Source organism: Vulpes vulpes, chromosome 14 (genome assembly GCF_048418805.1).
Source record: "Vulpes vulpes isolate BD-2025 chromosome 14, VulVul3, whole genome shotgun sequence".
Classification (NCBI taxonomy): Eukaryota; Metazoa; Chordata; class Mammalia; order Carnivora; family Canidae; genus Vulpes; species Vulpes vulpes.
The window spans coordinates 38,062,854-38,086,143 of record NC_132793.1 but is presented as its reverse complement, the minus strand read 5'-3'; the positions used below and the strand labels follow the sequence as shown (position 1 = coordinate 38,086,143).

The following is a 23,290-nucleotide window of genomic DNA, read 5'->3' as shown; positions in this document are numbered from 1 at the left end:
GGACTCTGGCCCCAAATCAAGCTGTAAGCCATGACAATGCTCCACTAAACACTACAAAGAATTCGCCTTTCAGCCAGAGAGGCATTTCTCCTGGGGGAGGGGGCTAAATGCCGCCCCCACCATGTCACCTCGGCACAGCCACTATCACCGCTCTTTCCCCGCTGAAGCCTGATGAGAGCAGCCCGCTGCCAGGGTGTGATGCGCTGAAACTCAGCACTTTGCCCTCTCAAATGCCCACCAGAAAGCAGGAGTCCAGCAGGTCTGTTTGTGTTGCGGGGAGTTTAAGGCTCTGGTACAGCGAAGACATTCTCCCTCTGAAGCCACACTTCAACCTTTTCGTAGCCGGGCATTTGTAATTAGCTGAAGTGTCAAAGCCCATAAAAGCCTGCATGAAAAGGACTTTCAGTTCAGACAGCCTCAACCAGCATCAGAGAGAAAGAGGGAACGTCCAAGTCGCTCAGAGTACTGGCCTCTTACCTGGGCTTCTCTCACTATCCCATTCTTCGCGCAGTTTCCACTGGGTGAGCCGTCACTCTGCTTCTCATGGTTGTGCAGATTCCCATTGCAAACAGCACCACCTCCAGGATTAGCCATTTGTGGGTGAGATGATGGAATCCAGCAGGTTTTCCTCCAGAGGTCCTTGGCAAGCTCTGATCCTGAGTGAAGCTGGTGAGGGGACGAAAGGAAGCACTTTGGGCTGAACCCCCGAAGGAATCCTACCAGTCAGGCTTTCCAGAAGAGCAACAGCTTATCTTTGGGGCAGATCTTTGAAAGGCAAAACAAGGGGTTATTTTTGCACTCCTCAACTCAGAATGCGACCTTCAGGGCAACAAACCTTCTGAAACTACAAAGAAGATTGCCCATGCGGGCTCCTCGGGGGCATGAGGAAATCTGGAGACTGCAAAACCCTGTGGCAAACTGCGAGGAGGCGGGCTGGGAGGTGGAGCATCGTTTAAAGACACACACACACACACACACACAGGCACACAGCACAGTCACAGTCTCCTACATGTAGTCAGTTCCGAATTTATGTCTACCTCTACCCCCTCCCTCCTGCCTCCTGTATCTAATTACAATGTTCGGTTGTAAACTATGCTCAACTTTTTTTTCCCCTTTCTGTAAAATAGCATTCAGCACTGGCTGCCAAGGCTGCCTGGAGGGAGGAGAAAATGGGAAGTTACTGTTTCGTGGGCAAGAGTTTCAGCTGGTTCTATAGATGTTGGTGATGGTTGCACAACAGTGTGACTGTACTTAATGCCACTGAACTGTACACTTAAAAATGGTTAAAATGGGAAATTTGTTGTGATATGGTTTTTACCATAGTACAAAAATGGCAAAAAAAAAAAAAAAAAGAGTAATGATATTCAGAACCCACCTGATGGGGTGCCCGGGTGGCTCAGTAGATTAAGCTACTGCCTTCTGTTCAGGTCATGATATCAGGGTCCTGGGATCGAGTCCTGCATTCATCTGCCTGCTTCTCCCATACCCCCTTGCCTGCCACTTCTGCTTGTGCTTCCCGTCTCTCTCTCTGTCAAATGAATAATAAAATCTTTAAAAACAAAAAAGAACCCACCTGATGTTAAAACCAGTGATATAATGAGAGGTGTTAACTTATCAAGCATTCTAGTAACACACAAACCTGGGAGACAGAATGTTTAGTTTCTTGTTAAGGCTGCATTACTTTATCACATGACTTTGGGGGCACCATTTATTCTCCTTTTGCCTCAATTTTTTCACCTAAAAAGAGACAAAACATTTTTGATGGGTTAATGTCCAATAAGGTAGCAGGAAAAGAAAAATGTGACTTGGGTTTGTTACTGACACAGGTGTTCTGAGGCAGATGGTGACTGCAGTGTCCCAGTTCTGAACACGTGTGGTTTACTCATTAACCCTTATACTCTCAATGCATTAGTCACCAGGGGTCTGTTTTCTCCTATCACCATCAGATGGCATTGTGGTTTTTTGGACAGTGTTAATCATTTATAGCCTGTTCAGTCCTCCTAAGCCCACCTTCATGTTTCCCCCACATGGAGACTTCACATCAGGCACTTAGGGAAAAAAACATAGCCATTTATTGTGTCAATGAACAAAAACAAAGATACACACAAGGAAAAAACAAGAACAGAAAAGCAGATGGCCCCTGTTGTCAGAGCTTCATTTCTTGGTTCTCAGCTCTCTTTGATGGGGTTTGTGTCCCCTCCAGGAAGATGTGGCTTATGGAGGAGGTAACCATAATGCTTCTTCTAATCATGATTTGCATAGGAGGGTTGCCATTTTTTTCCACTCCAGGGAAAGCTAAAGGAATAAGGTAGCTTGGTCTTGGGCCAAATGATGGGATGGGGCAATCCCAAGGTATGCCAACCCCTTTGTGTCTCAAGCTCAGACTTTTTACTGCATCTCTCCCAACCTTTGTCATCAGAGCAAAACTAGCTTTTCACTGGACTCTCTCTTCTATGGCTGTTACACTGGGAGTCAGGGACTAAATTGTGTTGGCTTATTTCCTTGTAGACTTAATGCAAAAGAGAGATGAAAGGAAGGGAAGGACACTGATAACTGCTGGCCTGACTGCTCCAGCTTACTTAGGAAGACAAGTTGAAGGCATGGTGTTATTTTGATTCAACTTTAATGATCCATACAAGATTATTTTTGGAATGAAGATTTGGAGATAAAACTAAATTCTGAACATTAGAGGTTTCTATCCCATCTTCTTTTCTTTTCTTCTTCCTTCTCCTTCCCTTTCATGTTTAAATATCCTTCTTTTCCTTTCTTCTTACCCTTCCTCCGCCTCCTCCTCTTTTCTTTTTATTTTATTTTCTTTTTACAAGGAGACAAAAACCATATATAAAGAAAACATCTTAAAACTGAAATCTACATCACTCTTTCTCCCCCTTCATCTCAATTACCAACATTAATCACCCATCAATCTCAAGGAAATACCTACTACATGTTCTCATTCTGGAAATTTTTCTACTTTACCTGCCATGTTAGGATATGTGAATTGTTATATGCACAAAAATCATCTCAACACATCAACCATTTAGCATCAGGTAGTGTGGATATGTGTAATAGTGGTGACTAATTGTTTCTCCAATCAAAATAAGTGTGGAGTTCTGTGTGAGTTGAATTGTAGCTTTGAGTTTAAAGACATTGGTCACTATGGTCTGAATCTTTGTGTTCCCCTAAATTTGTATGCTGGAATTGTGACCACCATGGTGATGGTATTAGGAAGTAGGGCAGCAGGGAAATTATTAGGTCATCTTGAGGAAGTCCTCATAAATGAGATTAGAGCTCCCTTGTCCCTTCAGCCAGGTGAGGATACAGTGAAAAGATACCCACTTAAGAAGTTGCCTCAGGGATCCCTGGGTGGCGCAGCGGTTTGGCGCCTGCCTTTGGCCCAGGGCGCGATCCTGGAGACCCGGGATCGAATCCCACGTCAGGCTCCCGGTGCATGGAGCCTGCTTCTCCCTCTACCTGTGTCTCTGCCTCTCTCTCTCTCTCTCTGTGACTATCATAAATAAATAAAAATTAAAAAAAAAAAAAAAAGAAGTTGCCTCAAATCTTCCAGTGCCTTAATCTTGGACTTCCAGCCTCCAGAACGCTAAGAAGCAAATTTCTGTTGTTTATAAGCTATTCAGTTTATGGTATGTTGTTATATCAGCCCAAACATACTAAGACATCAATCAATACTAACATGCTGACTAAATATTGCGTATGATTTGGTATCTCTAAATAACTAGTATATTTCAGATCAACCAGTAAATTTAATAAATATTTGAATAACTACAATGTATTAGGTTATTTCCTAAGCCTTTCCATACAACAACGAATGAGACAAAAACAGTTTCTACCTTCACAATAGTTAGAATAGAATCAATAGTTAGCAGCACCTTCATATCTTCTATTCCAGATATCTTATTAGTGAAAGTGAAAATAAACCTGTCCATTAGTGTATTAAAGACAAAGATGAAATTAGTTAATCATAGCTTTGTGGTGTTCTCTGAATGGGATTTTTGGCTCAGAGGCCTACTTCCAGAAGTGGGCAAGAAAGATATTCAGAGGCTTGGTAACATATTCTTTTTAAAAATTTTTTAATATTTTATTTAAAATCAATTTGCCAACATATAGTATAACACCCAGTGCTCATCTCATCATGTGCCTCCTTAATGTCCATCACCCAGTTACCGCATCCCCCACCCACCTCCCCTTCTTCAATCCTTTGTTTGATTACCAGAGTTAGGAGTTTCTTTAAACATTTTTTTAATCTTTATTTATTTATGATAGTCACAGAGAGAGAGAGAGGCAGAGACACAGGCAGAGGGAGAAGCAGGCTCCATGCACCGGGAGCCCGATGTGGGATTCGATCCCGGGTCTCCAGGATCGTGCCCTGGGCCAAAGGCAGGCGCCAAACCGCTGCGCCACCCAGGGATCCCCAGAGTTAGGAGTTTCTTATGGCTTGTATTCCTCTAATTTTTCCCCCACTCAGTTTCCTTCCTCCTTTCCCTTATAGGCCCTTTCACTATTTCTTATATTCCACACATGAGTGAAACCATATGATAATTGTCTTTCTCTGATTGACTTATTTCACTCAAAGAACTTATCAAACTCAACACCCAAGAAACAAACAATCCAGTCATGAAATGGGCAGAAAAACATGAACAGACATTTGTCTAAAGAAGACCTACACTTGGTAATATGTTCTGAAAACACTGGCAGAAAAGGGAGGAAATGAGCAAAATAGTCAAAATTGTACAGTGTCTAGAAATCTATTCGTTCTCTGTAACTTGATCTTTACTTACATAATGGAGCATGACACTGATGCAAGAACTAAATTTGTCACAAGTTAAGTGACTTCCAAAGCCACAAGTGTATGTGGCAGAAGCAGGCGTGAACTCAGGCTAGAATCTCTAAGTCCAGAGCAAGTCCCTTTCCCATATACCATTATAGCTCTCCTTCAGACAACTATCAGCCACTACAAAGAGAAATAACAAAAATTGTTACATTTGAGACATTTTATTGAATTGGCCAAATAAGAAAGAAATAAATTTTTATTTTGCCTTCCTGATCCATAAAAGTCCGATTAAATAGATGCAAAGATCAAATGACATCTCAATACCTCCAGGGATTTGATAATCTGGGATTCCTCTACAGAGAAGTATTTAAATTTCCTTAAGAATTCAGTCTAAAAATTTTTCATTGTAAAGATAATTCAGATTCAAAGGTTTTCTTATCAACAGGTTGTAAGCACTGTAATATCAGAAGGCCAGATACCAACGTTACAGATATCAGGTATCAGTTTGGTTTTTTAAAAATTTCTTTCAAAACATTGGCTAATAGAATGACAATACTATTTGAAGGTAGAAAAAACCCTGTTATTGATGACTACTACCCCAAAGTCAGCAACAGTGTAGTAATTCTACTTTGCTTCATTTATATCATCCTCCGGGGAGTGGTGTACCTGAGTCCTTGGAGCATCAGTTACCTTCAGAGTGCTCCTAGCAGAGAACAGGTGTGTCCCTTTCCATATGGATGTCTGGACACTTTGGTTATGATACAACATCTGTTAAAAAAAACAAACAAACTTACTAAGCTAAGTGAAATAGGTCAGAACAAGAAACACAAATACCATATGATTTTACTTGTATGCGGAACCCCAAAAATAAACAAATAAACAAAAAGCAGCAACAGAAGCACAAAGTAAATACAGAGAACAAATTGATGGTTGCCAGAGGGAAGGGAGGTTGGGGGAAGGGCAAAATGGGTGAAAGGGAGTGGGAAATACAGGCTACCAGATTCGGAATGAGTAAGTCACGGGGATGAAAGGCATAGCATAGGGCAATATAGTCAGAGTTATAATAGCATTGTGTGGTGACAGGTGGTAGCTACACTTGCGATGAGCACAGCATAATATATAAAGATGTTGAATCACTACGTTGCACACCTGAAATGTGTGTCAACTATACTTCAATAAATCCCTTTCCCAAATTTTCAAGGTTGAGACTCTCAAAACATAAACTAGGTACTAATCCGAAGTACTCCAGAGCCTCTACTATAACCTGGCTATTCCAGATGTTTGGGGATGAACTCCTAAAGCCACTGAATTTAGATGAAAGCTACCAAAAAATTTTTATTTTTGTCACTAGAGTTCCTTAGTTCCCTTAGGGAATTCTTTGCACAAAGCAATGATGATTTACTTAAGTGGGTTTTAAGTTAATATTTGTCATATTAAATTACAAATTGAAAACCTAGTTAAATTCAATCTATAAGTCTTTTTTTCTTTGATCTACAAGTCTTGTTATGACTTTTGTATGAAAGAAGTAACTATGTTTGTGATTATTAATTCATTAATGTTGAGTTAAGCTAAATTTCCTGAAGCAAACAGTGCTATTTATAATTATAAACTCAGTTAATGCAGTGTCTTAAAATATGTAAAACAATTAAATTCTTTTAAAATGTAAAACATAAAAACACATACAAAAATACTTTATTGTATTTTATTTTCTTTTAAGCACTTTAAACGGCTACTGGGTAAATATCTAGCCTTAATAAACAAAACCTTGCCATGCAAAAAAATGGCTTATATAAATTTAACAAATTTAAATAAGTTTATATGGCAACTCCAAGTTCCTTTCAATATTCTAGTGTTGTCTAAGAATTAGTATTCTGTTAGATGTCTTAACTTAAAATTACAAGAGAACTAGGTGAAAGTATCTTAAATATTACAGATTTTTAGGTCATTCACACACATGCATTATTCTAAATTTAACAGGCAAGCATTAATACTATGCACTTAATTTTCTTTATCACCTCCTTATTAATTTCAGTTTTCCCAGGATTCAAAATACAGTTACCCAACTTTAAGGAACGGTACACCTTCTTTGTAAGGTTGAAGTTTCTAGCAGTGTTCCTCAGGAGAAAGAGAAGTGACACAGGTGTGAGTGTCCCCAGGGCCATGGAATCCAGGAGGGCTGAGCCAGAGTCCCGGAGATTGGTTGGCCCTATATTTCCCATCAGGTAATCAAAGAGACACGAGTCCACACTGCTGGACTTCTGGGGCTTATGTAGGAAGAATGAATTCTAACTCCCCACTAATCTCTTCACTATCATATTGTTTCCTGCAATGTTTTCACATTCTTTGTTTAAAAAATCTGAAGTCATTTTATAACATCTCATTGAATCTTGCTTCTTTTCATAACATATGATTTGAGAAATTTTCTTGAATTGGCCAAATGATAAATAAATTTTTATTTTGCCTTCCTAATCTACGTTGAGCATTCAGGCCCAGCTTCTTTGTTATCCCAGTGATGATTTCAACCATTCTGGCTTCACATATTGTTGTGTTACAGAAATCAAGCTCCTTAATTAGCTCATATGTATAAGTTCAGTGTATTGAACAAAGCAGAACTGTAATAATCAAATCATTTATAGGTTCTTAGTATCATAGATAGCTTCCATTGTTATTGCCAAGTTTCGTTGGACAGAAGTAACTAGATTGGATAGAAACCAAATGTGGTTCATAATCTGGATTTAAAAAATTATGTCTCTGAGATAAGTTTATTTTAATTACATGTATTTATTCTTTATTCTAAAAGTAGGATGTTACAAGCAGGTTACTGAAGAGTACTTTTGACTTGAATTCTTGATAAAGCTCTACTTTGGTATCCCTTGAACGGTTGAAATGGATGATTAAATGTGAAAACCCATTCATCATCCCATATTGAGGCAAGTTTCTAGTAATAAACTTTTGAGATGTATCTATTAGATGCAATTCAATCAGATTGCTTTCAAATTAATCATGAATGCCTAAAATGAGCCAGTCACTGAGCTTAGATCTCAGGAAATAAAGATCAATCTGACATAGTCCCTGCTCTCAAAGAACTGTGGGCAAGAGGGACAAGTGGAGAACTCTAGTCCAATGTGAGAGGACAATTGACAACTAGGGAGCATAGGTGAGGAAACAAATAACTTTGCCTGGTGTGGAATACCACACATCAGAAGCAGGATTTGAACTGGGTGTTGGTACATGAATGGGTGAGTATCAGGAGACAAGACAGGGAAAAAATGTTTCAGGCAGAGAGAGTTGCATGAAAACATAAATGTGAAGCTTGTGTGGGAAATTGTGTGACAAAAAAGTCACATAACAGTGAGGAGAGATAGACCAACTCTTTCCAACTGAGGAGGTAAATCTGGATGGAGTCTTTTCCAAATGGAAGGTGGGATATGTGGAGCTAGAAGTGCATGTGGAAAGGATGAGGGCAGGTGGTTGTAGGCAATGTCCCAGCCCTCTTAATTGATCCTGGACCCCAAGTGGATGGGAGGAAATGCAGGCATTTTAGTGGGCTCCAAGCAAGGCTGGGAAGTGACCATGAGGGTTGAGGTAGCCTTCACAAGGCTGCAGGGGGAATCACAGAGCTGTCAATGGGTGGGTGGAGAAGGATGGAGGAACCCCTGCTGTGACTTAGTGAAACCCATGATCACTGAAGACCTATTAGGGTGGTGAATTGTGCCTCAGAACACCCAGGGCACCCTTTGGGGTGGTGCTGTGCTTCACTGTTGTCGAGAACAAGACTGGATGCATTACACTGTGGGAAGGCTATGAAGACCCAGCAGAGTGGAGATATGGCCCTCACTTTCTATTCCCTTCACAGTAGCCTTTTCTGTAGGTAATTCCAGAATGGGAAAAAGACAAAGGGAAAAACATACTACACATGATGGAACATTAAATCTGAATTGACCAAGAAGTTATTGCAATTCTCTGAGATAACCCAGAGAGTGATCATGCCAGTTCATCTGTTATGGGGTAGAAATTGTTACTCTTAATGGAATTTAGTGTTCACCTTTCTGGGCTTTGTGCACAACTGTAATTAGGAAAATCATGAATAGTTCATTATTTATCATTTTCTTCACCAAATCATGAATAGTTCATTATTTATCATTTTCTTCACCAGAAGTAGATCAAATCCACTGAGGCAGAGGCAGTCTGTACCTCATTCATATCCTCTTGGTGTCCCCTGGGGGTCTTGACAGACAGTTCTTGAGTGCCAGGTGCTTCCTGTGTCTCTCTACACTGCACAGATTCTCTGATCATGGGGTGTGCTCTGTTTGTGCAGCATAGCCAATCATGCTGGGGACTCACATCCCTGGGAGCAACCCTCAAACAATGAAGGCCAAGGGCTGGTGCATAAATGGCCTGTGCTCTTCTCTATGGGTGTTCACAAAGGTGTGTTCATAGTCTCTCAAGACTTCCCAGTGGGACTGAGTCCCCGTTACCTTCAGCAGTAAGCTTCTTAGGAAAATATCTATCACTAGCTTTCCTCCCTTCGTTGTTCTACTTATCCAGTCTTCCCAGAAGCACCCTCCAAATAAATGCTTGGACTCAAATCCCAGTCTCAAAGTATATTTGGGGGAACCTAAACAAAGACAAATGAGCCCTAGTTAGTCCACCAATCTGTTGATCAGAGATCCAATTGTATCTTTTGAATGATCAATATCGGATTGCCCTGAAGATTAAGAGAGACAGCATATGGACAAACTCATTGTGATTATTGAGTAAAACTTCAATAAACTTGGAAGAGAGGCAGGAAAACTGCACTTTTGTGTCTCTCATAGAAAAGGTTTGTGGGACATATATAAGAAGAGAGTGTCTCTACAATCCTAGTTGGGGAAGAAAGTCATGGATTCAAATTATAGTATTATAAAAGCATTAAGCATTTGAGTGAGGAATGGTCTCAAAAAAAGCCTCTGAGAATGTGTTTTATCTGCATAAAAAGTAAAACTAATCTATCCTTTCTTTAAAGATTTGATGGGGGAAAAATCCTTTTGTTTCTAACTAACCAGGAAAATAGAAATTGTATGAGCATTATCTCTACTAGTTTTCTACTGCTGTGGTAACAAATTTTCATAAACTTTACTGTAACAACACAAATTCATCATCTTACAGTTCTGTAAGTCAAGAGCCTAACATGAGTCCTACTGGGCTAAAATCAAGGTAGGAGCAGAGCTGCATTCTTTTTCTGGAGGCTTTAGGAGAGAAACTATTTCCTGGACTTTTCTACCTTCTTGAGGCCACCTTCAATCCATGCTTATAGCCACCTTTTCCATCTTCAAAGTCAGCAGTTTTGCATCTCTCTCACCTTTCTTCAGTGGTACATCTCTGCTGACTACAGCTGGGAAAGATTGTCTGCTTTCCAGAAATCATATGATTAGATTATGACTGTCTGGGTAATCCAGGATAATCTCAGAATAACTTCAATCACATCTGCAAAATCCCTTTTTCCATGTAGGGTAACATATTCACAATTTTCAGTGATTAGGGTATGGACATCTTTGGAAAGCCATTATTCTGCCTACCTATTACTAAAAATTACTAAAATGAGTCACAGAGAGTCACTTAATTTAGTTTGTTACTCTTTTTAAGAAAGAAATATAGTAAATGTGTATTTGTAAAGGTTTTCATGGGTTTATTCCTCAAGTTGAATATCCCAAACCTTTTTACAGCATTTTTTATTGTAGTCTAATTACTTAGACAAAAGAACACTATGTGTACAATTCAATGGATTTTCAAAAAGTGAACACATCTAGGAATCATTACCCAGATGGAGAAATAGGACTGTTTAGCCTACAGAATCTTATGTCCTGCCCCACTCATTATCCTTTTCTTTCCCCAAAACACACTATGTTGATTTTTACCACTATAGATCAGTTCTGCCTCTTAATCTTAAGTAAGCAGAATTGTACAATATATATATATATATATATATATATATATATATATATACATTTATGTGTAGCCTCTTTCATTCAATTATTGCATTTGAGTTTTCCATGTTGTCAGGTGTAGCAGCAACTTGCTCACTCTGGTATGTAGTATTCCATTTTACAAACGTACATAATGTATCCATTCTATTGTAGACATTGAGTTTTCTAGTTTTAACTATTAATATTATTGCTTCAGGGTATTTTCCAGTATGTATACCTTTTGGTAACCAGAAGAAGCATGGGAACCCCCTGCAGGCCCTGAGCGAGTTCAAAGCCATGGACAGCATCTAGGGCCGCCCTGCCCGCCTCTACCCCAGGGCTCCTGAGACCGGGCCCTGCTCCTCGCTGATGTATCTGCTCAACACAACACGGTGTTATATTCCATGGGGACATGGACAGATTTTAAACCTGGCCTGGTGGGGCATTCGGGCAGGTCATACTTGTGTTTAAACTGGTCAAAAATACTTTTGGAATTCAGGAGCACATTTCTAACTATATTTTTTTAAGCTTAAAGAAAAATTCCATAACCGAAGAGAAACCCACATTACCTGGTAAAGGACGCTCTTGACCAAGGTCTAAGTGCGCATGATGGTTGGGGGCCCGCGGGGCTCAGGTGGGGCCGATGGGGCCACGTGACTGCAGGTGTTCCAGGGGGAGCCAGCCGGGCGCCTTAGGAGGATGTACCTGGAGAAGGAAGGGCTCGGAGGGACAGACCACACGGAGCTCAGTAAGACATGACGCATCACCAGGAAAACTGATGACTCTCCTTATGACTTGAAATGAGAAGTCTAATGCCTGGTTACAGTTACTAACGTTCTCTGCTGCAGGACATTAATAAAGTTGCTTTTTCCAGACTAGAATGTTGTGATGCCCTGATCAGAACATGCTTCTTCCCTTTCCTCAGCTTCAAATGTAAATTCATCACGGGCTCACTTCTAATAATCGCGGTGTTTGCTGCCTCGGGCTTTGCAACAAGCCTCACAAAATAGTGTTTGCTTAGGCGATAACTTAGACTTTACCTGATTCGTGATTACTACAGCGATGACTATAGCTATAAGGTGTAATTTTACTGTCTTATTTAAATTTTATGAATTTGAATGTTTTTTACACTAACTTTCCCCAGTAAAGTCCACTATGAAACCAAAAAAATATACGTATATGTGTCATCTTTCATTATGTACCTAGGAATGGAATCACATAAAGTGTACAAGTGTTCAGCTTTGGAAGATACCGGCAGTTTTCCAAGTATTTGTACCATGAACATTCCAGTTGCTCCACATCCTCACCAACATTTGGCATGGTCAGTATTTTAAAAATGTATACATTCTAGTCTGTAGTTGTATGTCATGGTGGTTTGTTGTTTTCTTTTTTTAAAAGGTAGAATTTACATAGAGGGAAATGCACAAATCCTAAGGGTATGATTGTGAACAAATGTTATCAAACTTTAAGCTTGTTTGAACTTTAAGGTTCCAAGCTATTTAATTGAGAATTTTCCTATCAAGAAAATTTGGGAGGAATTAAATTTCTTGTGGCTAAAGAGGAAAAACTGTATTTACTATATGCTTTTATCATATTCCTTCCTGTGTCAGGCATAATACTCAGGCAGAGGCAGGCACTCATTTGGGTCTGTGGACTGCTGGATTAATTGAGTTAGTATGTGGATTGGCTAAGTTAGTATGTCTTACTGACCTGAGAAATCATTTACCTACTTGCCCAAGGTACACTTGTCCAGGAAAGGGAAGGGTAGAGACTCAGCATGTGAGTCTCAGTAACATCATATAGTAGTCTAACATCAACAGAGTTTGCCTGGTTGTTGTTGCTGATGCCAAACCACAAGTATGTGATAAGAATGAAGCCAAGAGCATCTGACTTCAAAATAGTCTCTTTCAAAAAAAAAAAAAAAAAAAAGTCTCTTTCTTTCTTTTTTTTTTTTTTTTTTTTTCTGGCTCCTGTAACATTCTTGTATGAGTCATGTAAAACTAGGTATTTATTTCATGGCTAAAATATATTCTTCTTCATGCCCCTGGCACCTATAGGTCCTGATGTTTCATACTTAACTTGATATAGGAAATGTGTCATGTAGTCTTAATTTGCCTGCAAGTAAAGAATGTGGGAAAAAAAACAGTTGGCTTGTAAAAAGATGGTGACCTGGATGTTTTCATTCAAATGAAACAGACTCAACTTTTATTTCAACAATATGTGTCTCATAAAGGCTCAGTGTAATGGATAAATGGCTCTGCTGGGATTAGGCAAATCAGTTTTTCTGAAGTTTATTTATTTCCATTTTTAAAAGATAGTAACTGCCTCCTAGGGCTATCATAAGCATTATATGAGAGAACATTAGAAAGCATATCATACAGAAGTTTAGAGTCTCTCTTCCTCCTTTATCCATGAATATTGTTAGTGATGATGTAATGACATTTATGGAACTAAGAAGAAAGGTTCAAAACCACAAGCTAATTGATGTAAGATCAACCATCAAGAAAGTTCAATAGGAGGGACTGAAACTCCAAATCATCCTGATCCTCTTAGAACTTCTATCCAAGAAACCAAGAAGTGGGGGGCAGACCTTGGCAGGGATTACATTACGTATTTCAAATATTGTGTCCACGCTGAAGTGACCCAGGGTCTGCATTCTCAGACCATGTCTTCCAAAGCCACTATAGTCATCACGTTTCCCTGTCCAAGGAAAAAGGTCATACAGCAGTGCCTGAGGGAGTATTTTATGGGCCAAGTCTAGAAGTGGAACATATCACTTCTTCCTATTTCTATTGCTGCAACTCCATCTTTTGGCCACCCCTAACTGCATGGGATTCTGGGAAATGCCATCTAGCTGTATGTCTGGGAAAAAGAGAAGAATGTAGATTTCGATGGTCATTAGCCCCCTTAGCCACAGATGCCTGATAGCTTGACCCAGGGTAACCTTTCTCGTGTTCATGGGAATATAATTGTAGCCACATCACTGTGTCAGCAATGTAGATAAAAACTAGAGGCTGTCAAAAAATATTCATAAAGTGTTTTGGCCCTGTTGTTTAAAACCTATTTCTAGGTTCCTTAAATGCAAAGGATCAGTGGGAGGCATTTATGTAGGCTGTCTCTCAATTTGCTAGGCAGTTTATTTGGACTCCTAAGTGTGACTGGGTCATTTTATAACCCTGCTGTGCACAGTATAGTTTAAAAAGCCCACCTCATTCCATACCCTTCCCCTGAAGGGTAAACCCATCCTGCGGTGGTCTGACACTGGAGGTAAAACCTAGTACCTTAGGATGGAAAATTTTTTCTAAGCTTCCAAGGGGCTTGTGGCTGAGCCTTTCTCATATTGACAACAAGAGGTTCAGTATTATGGATCCTGGTTAATGATGAATACTGGACCTGCTGGAGGGCTAAATCTTTCTAAGAACAGCATCTTAAATATGACATACATAAATGACAACCCACAACTCAGCTGTGCAAAAGATGTAACTTTTCTTAGAACTTAATCTAAAGGACCCACTCCCATTCCATAAGGTGGTTGAGATAATATTAGTCCATCAGTCTAGTTATGGGGGGCATTCCTAAACTAAGGTTATTCTGGAAACAGAAGTCTTGAAGAATGACAATAACTTTGGCCATTGACATATGCTACATAGCACTTCTGCCTCCCTCAACTCCAGTGGATTTCTCTGTGCTTTCTCTGTGCTGTGTGGAAAGGCAAAGGAGTCAATCTTCTCTTTATTTGCCAGGCTAGAAATCAGGGATCCCTTCAAGTTTGCCAGTGGCCCCATCTACCTAGATTCCCTCTGCAGCTATTCTCTCTCCAGGAATTTCCCTCTTCTAGGGAGCACTGCCTGGGGAAGAAGGCAAGCCCTTCCCACTGTCTTTGACTTGTGTCTCTACTCTCATTACTTCCCTTCTGATTCCTTCTTTCCACCTTCTCATCTAGCTCCCCAGCGCATCCCTCTCTTTACAGACCTGCTGCTGTCACTTATGTGAGTCTTCTGTGCTCCTCAAAGTCTTCCCCTTTTGGAACACAAAAGTCCAGAGAGGTTACTGTAACTTCCTCCTCCTGGCTCAATGAGAACAGAGCAGCTGAACAGCTAAGCTGAGGGATGAGGAGAGTGTGCCCATCAGTTACTATGTTAGAATAATATTCTACAGCAATAATTCACATATAGGCACATACATACAAAGAAAGAAAGCAAACATATTGTCCCACTATAGCATTTGAAATGATTGTGTGTGAGCTTAGGCATTTGAAATTGTTTCCACTCAGCTACATATACATATATACATGAATAGACACATATGCACATACACATACATATACACTATAGACAATTTTGTAAGAAAAATTATGCACAATTTGGAGATGGACAAGAGAAATAACAAAATGTCCTTTCAATTGGAGTCAGGACATGGTCCAGTGAACTCTCGGGGTTATCTGATTCTTTAAGAGCATGCACCTCGTGATTGATTTTCTTTTGACTATTTTACAGTTCTGTAAGGGATAAAAAATGTGTACAAAACTGATACCAATGCTAATGATTCTTGTGAATAGCAATGCAAGTGAATTTTGCCTGATAAATATACAATTCATTTCTGCCAATAGGAAAAGATATCCCAAACATTACATTGCATTGCCTTTAGAGGATACTACCCATTTTATATTTATAGAATATTAATGTCTGCATTCTTGTTTTTCTCTATATATCTATCTACATCTAAATATATTTGTCTGTTCTTCAAATTCTCCTTTGGCCCAGCCTTAACATATTACTGTTGATTAATTAACTAATAAGGTGCATAAAACCTTTCATATGTATTTATTTTATATTTGAAAGTCAGGTTTTTTACATTTTGAAAATTATACTTCAGGCATTTGTAGCACAAATTGTTTCTTTAGTATCTAAATTGCCACTGCAGTGTTAGATCCAATACCTATGTTTCAAATAGTTTCTCAGGATTTTTCCACATTTAATGTAGTCATCAAAATAATCTTCATAATAGGCCATCAGATTTCTATTTCACACATTAAAAACTGGGGCTCAAGAATAACTTGTTTAGATAGTAGTTCCCAGATTTGTAAAAAGTACTATATAAACTAGCTGGGTTTTTAATAACCCAGCTTGCTTTAAACTCCTTTATCCTGCATTACTTTGATCCATTTTAAAGTCAAAATAGCTCAGGACTGTGCAGTCCTCTTGTAAAATTAAAAGTTTAAATTCAAAGCAATATTCGGTGAGATATAAAAATTGGCCAGCTAACAACTTTTGCATCCCTACTTTACAGAGGGTGGCCTATAGGACATTGGATAACAGACATCAGTTACATCAAGGAATCTATGATTTGAGTACATATGGCTACCAGTGGCTAACAATCACCAATCCACCATGGATATGCAAAATGAAAATGAGAAGTGCACATAAGATTAAAAGATCTAAGCAACATTTTTCAGAAAAGTAATAAATGAGGCATCGCAATTAATTAGTAATTGGAGATCAAATAAATTACTCTTTTCCTTGGGCGGGGGGAAGAAGAGCGTAGGAAATAATGTTTTACAAGGAAATGTCATTTGCAACAAAACAGAAGTGAAAGATTTCTAAGTGAAATCAGAGAAAGCAACATGGATGGAACTGGAGGGTATTATGCTGAGTGAAATAAGTCAATCGGCGAAGGACAAACAGTGTATGTTCTCATTCATTTGGGGAATATAAATAATAGTGAAAGGGAATATAAAGGAAGGGAAAAGAAATGTTGGGAAATATCAGGAAGGGAGACAGAGCATAAAGACTCCTAACTCTGGGAAACGAACTAGGGGTGGTGGAAGGGGAGGAGGGCGGGTGTTGGAGGGGAATGGGTGACGGGCACTGAGGCGGACACTTGACGGGATGAGCACTGGGTGTTTTTCTGTATGTTGGTAAATTGAACACCAATAAAAATTAATTTAAAAACAACAACAACAACAAAAAAAACAAATACTGTATAATTTTACTTATATGTGGAATCAAAACAAACAAAAAACCCAAACTTATAGCAAAAGAGATCAGATTTGTAGTTACCAGAGATGGTGGTGGGGGGGTGAGGGGAGGGAATTATAGGAAGGTGATTAAAAGGAACAAACTTCCAGTCACATGATAAATAAGTAATAAGCATGTATACTATGACGACTATAGTTTCACTGCTGTGTGTTATATAGGAAAGTTGTTACTAGAGTAGATCCTCTAACTTCTTACGAAAGAAAAAAAATTTTTCTGCTTTTTCTTTTTTATAATGTGTATATGAAACAATAGATGCTAATTACACTTATTGTGGTCATTGTTTCACAGTATATGTAATTCAAACCCTTATGCTGTACATCTTACGCTTATGTTGTGATGTTTATCAATTATATCTCACTGAAACTGGTGGGGGGAGATAATGTTTTCTGTCAACCTGATATTTGGGTACAAAATTGATCAGTTCGCCTTTATTATTTTCCTTTTTCTCTCTTCTCCAAACCAAAAAGGAAGGTGTGGTTCCAAGTTGAATAGCACCATTGCTGGAGCACTTTCTATAATAATGTTTATGAGAATTCTTGTTTCCTTTAGACTGGCTTCTCTTGATTTTTTTTTTCCTGCCCTGAACTCATGATTCATAATACTTTGTGAAGCTGCCATAAATACTTTTTCTTGAATTTCCAGACAGAGTAAATAATGAGTAGACCTAAGAACAGGGCTAACCACGTACTTTGCAGGACGGATACAAAATGGAAATGTGCACCCTTTGTTCAAACATTACCAGCACCCTAGAATCAAACTCATACTCCCTCAACTATGACTTTCCCAGGGGTAACTGTTACTCCTACCTCCAGTGGCACCAATTAGTTTGGCCTCTTTCTGACTTTGTATTAGTGGAATCATGAAGAATGTATTCCTTTTTGTCTGGCCTCTTTTGCTCAACATTATGATCTTAAGATTTTCCCATATCCTTACATGTAATTGTAATTTCTTTGTTTTTATTTCTGGACATTCATTTTGTAGAACCTGAAAATTGCTATCACTAGTATCACAATGTTTCCTTTTGCCCCAGATCTTTTCTTTGACATGGACACACAAGCACACACACACTGTGGTGAATTCAGTCTGCTCTGAGTGGAGGGGGGAAGGTAGGGTTGTATATTAACTGGGTTTTGACCTCTGAGTAGAGAGTTGGTTGCCCAGTAACCACCACGTGCTAAATCTCCAGAAGATATTGGTTGACACGTTTAATCACACCATCTTCTTTTCTAAATTGCTAATTTTTTTCTTCTAGTGAGTGAGCTAGTGCACGAAACTTAAGCTGGTGACATACCAAATCTATATTCAACCTGTTTTTCCAGTTCTGGACAACTTTCCCTCATTCCATCTACTTCTCATGGTTTCTACTTCTTGCTATATTGGTATGATAATATGAAGAGATCATGTATACATAATGACAAATGGAAAGGTTCACAGAAACACACCACAAATAAGATGTTCACCAACTGTATCTTCAGTTGTTTTGAATGCAGGGATATGTCATAAATATTTTTGTCTAATGTTTTTGAAGTTTCCAAGACTGAATTTTATTCTTTATATTTCTTTATTTATAGTGTTATTAATAGACAATTCATATACCAAATAATCCACTCATTTAAAGGACACAATTCAATGGTTTTTACTATACTTAGAGTTGTGCAATCACCATCACAATTTCAGAAAATTTTCATTACCCTAAAAAGAAACCCTATACCATTAGCAGTCAATCCTTATGGTCCCTCAATCTCCACCTTCCTCCTGTTGGTCCCCAGGTAGACAAGCACTAATTTACTTTTTGTCCCTATTGTTTTACCTTTTATAGACATTTCATATAAATGGAATTGCTCAATATATGTCTTTTTGTCAACGGCTCTTTTAGCTACTTCATTCTTTTTTTATGGCTGCCTTTAATTCTCTGATTCTGTACTCAGTCCTTCCCCCAGGTATTCCCAACTCTGCTTTTTTAGAATATATTTCTAAAATCAGGAATATATATATAAATACATATATATATCAATACATTTTTAAGTACACATTTTAAAATATATACTATAACACATATAATATAATATATAATAATATATATAATATGTTATTATATATATACAATACATAATATAATACACTACATTTTGTTTATCCATCAACTGATGGATATTTGGATTATTTCTGATTTTTGATTATTATGAGTAATGCTGCTATGATCATTTGTGTACAGGTTTTTTTGTAAAAATATGTTTTCATTTCTCTTGGGAATATATGTAGTTGTGGAATTGCTGGGCCATATGTTAACTCTGTTTAACCATTTTTAGCAACTACCAGACAGTTTTCTAAAAACCATCTTACCTTGCCACCAGTAGCATAGGAAGGTTCCAATTTCTGCACATCCTCACCAACACTTGTTATTATCTGTCTTTTCACTTATAGTTATTCTAGAAAGTATGAGGTAGTATCTCACTATGGCTTCAATTTGCATTTCCATGATGGCTGATATTGAACATTTTTTCATGTGATTATTGACCACGTGTATGTTTTCTTTGGAGAAATATCTATTCAGATTATTGCCCATTTTTAAATTGGGTTATTTTTTTATTGTTAAGTTGTAGGAATTCTTTATAGATTCTAGATAGAATTCCCTTCTCATATATATGATTTGCAAATATTTTCTCCCATTTTGTAGATTGTCTTTTTACTTTTGTTATGGTATTCTTTGAAGCACAAAAGTTTCTTTTTTAATTGAAGTATAGTTGACATACAATGTATAATATTTCAGGTGTACAACATAGTGATTTGACAATTTTGTGTATTACCCAGTGGTCACTGTAATAAGTGTAGTCATCATCTGTTACCAAAAGTATTTAATTTTGATTAAGTCTAGTTTATTTGTTTTTCTTTTTCATTTTTGTTTTTCTGCCATTGAACTTCATTCTTCAATAGGAAATCAAAGAATTTTTGAATTGTTAATGCTTAAAAATTCATTTTATTTTTTTCCTGGAACTTGATATGTTTACTATCATTTTAAGAAAGAATTTCTAATGTCAAACCACCCAGTGATTTTCTGTTTTGGGGAGATTAGGATTCCCTTTTATTACCTATGGCTTTTTTGAAAAAAATATTTTCTTAAAATAAAATGGATTTTTTTCCTAATAAAAGAAATCAGGGTGACCAGGATATGAATGACCTTGGAACCAGCCACAGGATAAGAATGTTTGGTGGCTGTTTGGCATCTGGTTATTTTGGCAGCCAAGATGAGAAAATCCTAAGGTAATCAGTCTAATGATATGTACTTAGTGATTCTGGGCTCCGGGCTGGGCTAAGCATTATGGGAGGCTTTTATAAGCAGGCTGAGCTCTATTGTGGGTAGGATCTTATAAATTAGGCAGAACAGATATATCTAACACAGGAAGTAATTATGAACAATCTCTCTAATTCCCAGAGTATCCAATTTAATGCTCTACAAGTAACTCTTCAATAAATATTTGTATAATTACCTGAAAGATGTTGAATCGGGGATTAAATTATGTGGTATGGATTATAATTATGGTGTGACTTTGGGCAAGTCACTTCATCTTCCTAAGCTTTCATTTATTTATCTGTAAAGGGGCACAAAAATAATGCTTAGTTCCGGAGGTTGTAAGGAAAGGTAAATGAAATACTGCTTATGCAAACATGCACATAACTATCAAGACTCAGAATTGCTATGAATGCAAGAACAGAGGCAGCATGGAGGAGTGGTTTAGATATGGGGTTTGGAATTAAATAGAACTGGATGAAAAGTCTTTATCTGTGTGCTTTTGGATAAGCCTTCGTAAGGCCTACTTTATGAGATTGTTGTGTGGAATATTTTAAATGAGGTCATATATACAAAGGCCTGAACACAGGAGGATCTTTTAGGTGAAGAAGGCAATAGGTGCAAAGCATAAAGTGCATAGGTTTCCCAGGGTAAGACTACAAAAGAAAAAATTCTAAAAAAAGCAGTGTTAGGAATACCTGGGGGAAGGACTAAGTACAGAATCAGAAAACTTAAGGCACGTCCCATGGAAAATCAGAGAAAAACTTTAATCAACAACTATTTTGTCTGACACTTGTCTCAGGCTGGAAAGAAGACAACCTGCTACATTGGGAAAACCCCTGATATGGGTAAACTGGAGGCCTGGGTTCAGTTCTAGCTCTGCCATTAGTGAACTGTGTGTCTTGGACCAATCACTTAACCTCCCTGGGCCCTGTCTCTGGCTGACTTCCTCAAAGTTTATTTTGAGCAATAGTAAAGTCCAGGTTGACCTCGTTTTCCCAACAGTGCCATTGTCAGACTGCTGGTGAAGTTTAGAAAACAAAGAATGTTTGATCATCTGGGACTTGGAGTGATTTTCTAACACACACAGACTTGGTGCTTTGGAACATCATTGATGGTTTATAGCAAAATGTGTGAGCATATTCAGATACCCAATTTCAGTACAAAGTGGTACATGGCAAAAATGTTCCAGATTGTTCATATGCCTTTCTGCAGCGCAACATTCCCAATGAAATTGCTGCAACATATTTCTTGAACATTTACTATAACACATATAGAGAAATTCCTCAAATCTTAAGTGTACTACACTTCTGGTTTTCACAAACTAAACACATCTGACTAATTAGTTCCCACATCAAGAAACAGAACATAAGCACAGCCCAGAACCTCACTCACTCCCCCTTCCAGTCATTACCTTCCCCAAGGATAATCATTATATCTTAAAAGCAGAGAGTGCTTTTAAAATGTCAAAAAGCTCATTAAAAATAAGGGTGGCTGAGACTTTATTTAAAAATCTTTAAATGTCATGCATAAGCGTAATGTGCCTGGATAAATAGATACTATCCTTTTGGAAAATAATTTGGCCCTATGTCTCAAGATCTGCTAACATGTTTGTTCTATTATGTTGTTGGGATTTTATCCTAGAAAATCTGCTTAAAAGGGATTATTTTATAGTCATGAATATTTTCACTTCAGTTATATGTAATTATTAACTAGAAATAGCTTTGTGGATGTCATACACTCAATAACAAATGAAGCATTAATTAGTGTATAGATATAAACCATGGAACAGCAAGCAGCTGTTAAAAGGGAAGATTCTATAATAACAAGGAAAGTATTTTGGAATGTCTAGTAAAAATTGAAAGTGTAAAATTGCAGTATAGTAGAATCTTGTCTTTATAAAACTCAAATGCACATGGACTAAAATGGAAAAATAGTTATGGAGCAATGTTGGTTGCTTTCTATATCTGTTATGTTATAAAATTGTTACAGTAATAAAAATCTGATGGGCAAAATAAGAACATGTAAGCTTTTCTATTTAAAATGAACATTTTGTAACAGTACAGCCAGGACTTTTAGAGTACAAAAAGAAATCACAAACCTACTTTTCTTAAATCTAAAAGTTACCCAACAGCTATAAGAATGACAAAAATGTTAAAGTACAACAACCTCCAATGTTGGCAATGTTTCAAGGAAATGAGTACTCTCATACATTAATGGTGGGTATAAAAACTGCTACAACCTCTGGAAAACAAGAAAGAATTAACTGGTAAAATAAAAATGCATGTACCCTTGATCAACTATATTGCTTGTAGGAATCTACCCTATGTAAATAAGACTACTGGAACTCAAAGATATGTGTACTGAATGTATCAATTTGTCACAGGATTGTTTGTAGTAGAAAAACAAGCAAGCAAGCCACCTGGAGAACAACCTGAATGTTCATTAGCTCTGCAATGGTTGGACAAATTGTGCCACATCCATAAATGAAAAGCTTGCCAGCCATAATAAGGAATGCCTTAGATCTCTAAGATCAACTCAGAAGCATACTCACGAATGGTTACTAAGTGAGAAGAAAGGATTGAAGACTAATGTGAATAATACCAATTTGTTGTGTAAAATTATTACATACTTTTGTACATGTACACACTCATGGGGCATTCAGAATTATGTTAAATTATTCTGGGAAAATAAAGGGACAAATATTAACTTTTTCATAAAGTATCTTTACATCTGCAAATTTGAGTAGATACTATTGCATAATTTCTGAAAAGGAACTTCATGAAAAAGATATTTTTTAAGCCAATGATTTTCCGAAAACACTTATATTTGGGTACTGATCAGTAAGTTTTCTGACATAACAAACTGCTAGGTATATAATTATTACTAATGAGGCTATTTTATCTAACAGCAAATGGCATATAAGAATCTACATATGATTCCTCTTGTTCAGTTCCATGAATACAAATGCTTCTAAAATAAAGGAAAAACCAATTATGCATATTCATTTTATAGAATGCTCATTTTTTGCTTATTAGAACTATTTTTAATGTTTCATTTTTTAAAAAAACCTAGAATTTAGTGCATCTTTAATTTTTTTCACTAAATATGACATTTACCTAAACGCTGTCCAAGAACAATGCCATGGGATGAAATGAGAGTGAGAAGTATCTCGTGATTTCTGACATCACAAATATCTGAGCCTCACCTTCAGTTGGTAAAATGCTGG

The 23,290-nt window shown here is 37.7% G+C and overlaps 1 protein-coding gene and 1 long non-coding RNA gene across 3 annotated transcripts in view; one reads left to right on the top strand and one right to left on the bottom strand.

Moving 5' to 3' along the window:
• The window catches only part of SPTLC3 (serine palmitoyltransferase long chain base subunit 3), a 148,929-nt gene extending 147,848 nt beyond the window's left edge, over positions 1–1,081 (bottom strand). The window contains exon 1 of the mRNA XM_026002406.2: positions 478–1,081. Within this exon, the coding sequence (XP_025858191.1) occupies positions 478–594 (117 nt within the window). The 5' untranslated portion in view covers positions 595–1,081. The remainder of the gene's footprint in view (positions 1–477) is intronic.
• The window catches only part of LOC112922752 (uncharacterized), a 217,799-nt gene extending 195,166 nt beyond the window's left edge, over positions 1–22,633 (top strand). The window contains exons 10-11 of one of the 2 annotated variants that reach the window (XR_011996976.1): positions 11,941–12,055; positions 22,448–22,633. This is a non-coding gene — a long non-coding RNA (uncharacterized lncRNA). Of the gene's footprint in view, positions 1–10,951; positions 11,905–11,940; positions 12,056–22,447 lie in introns of those variants that run through there. The other variant, XR_011996977.1, reaches the window with a different exon arrangement.
• The last annotated feature ends 657 nt before the right edge of the window (positions 22,634–23,290 follow it).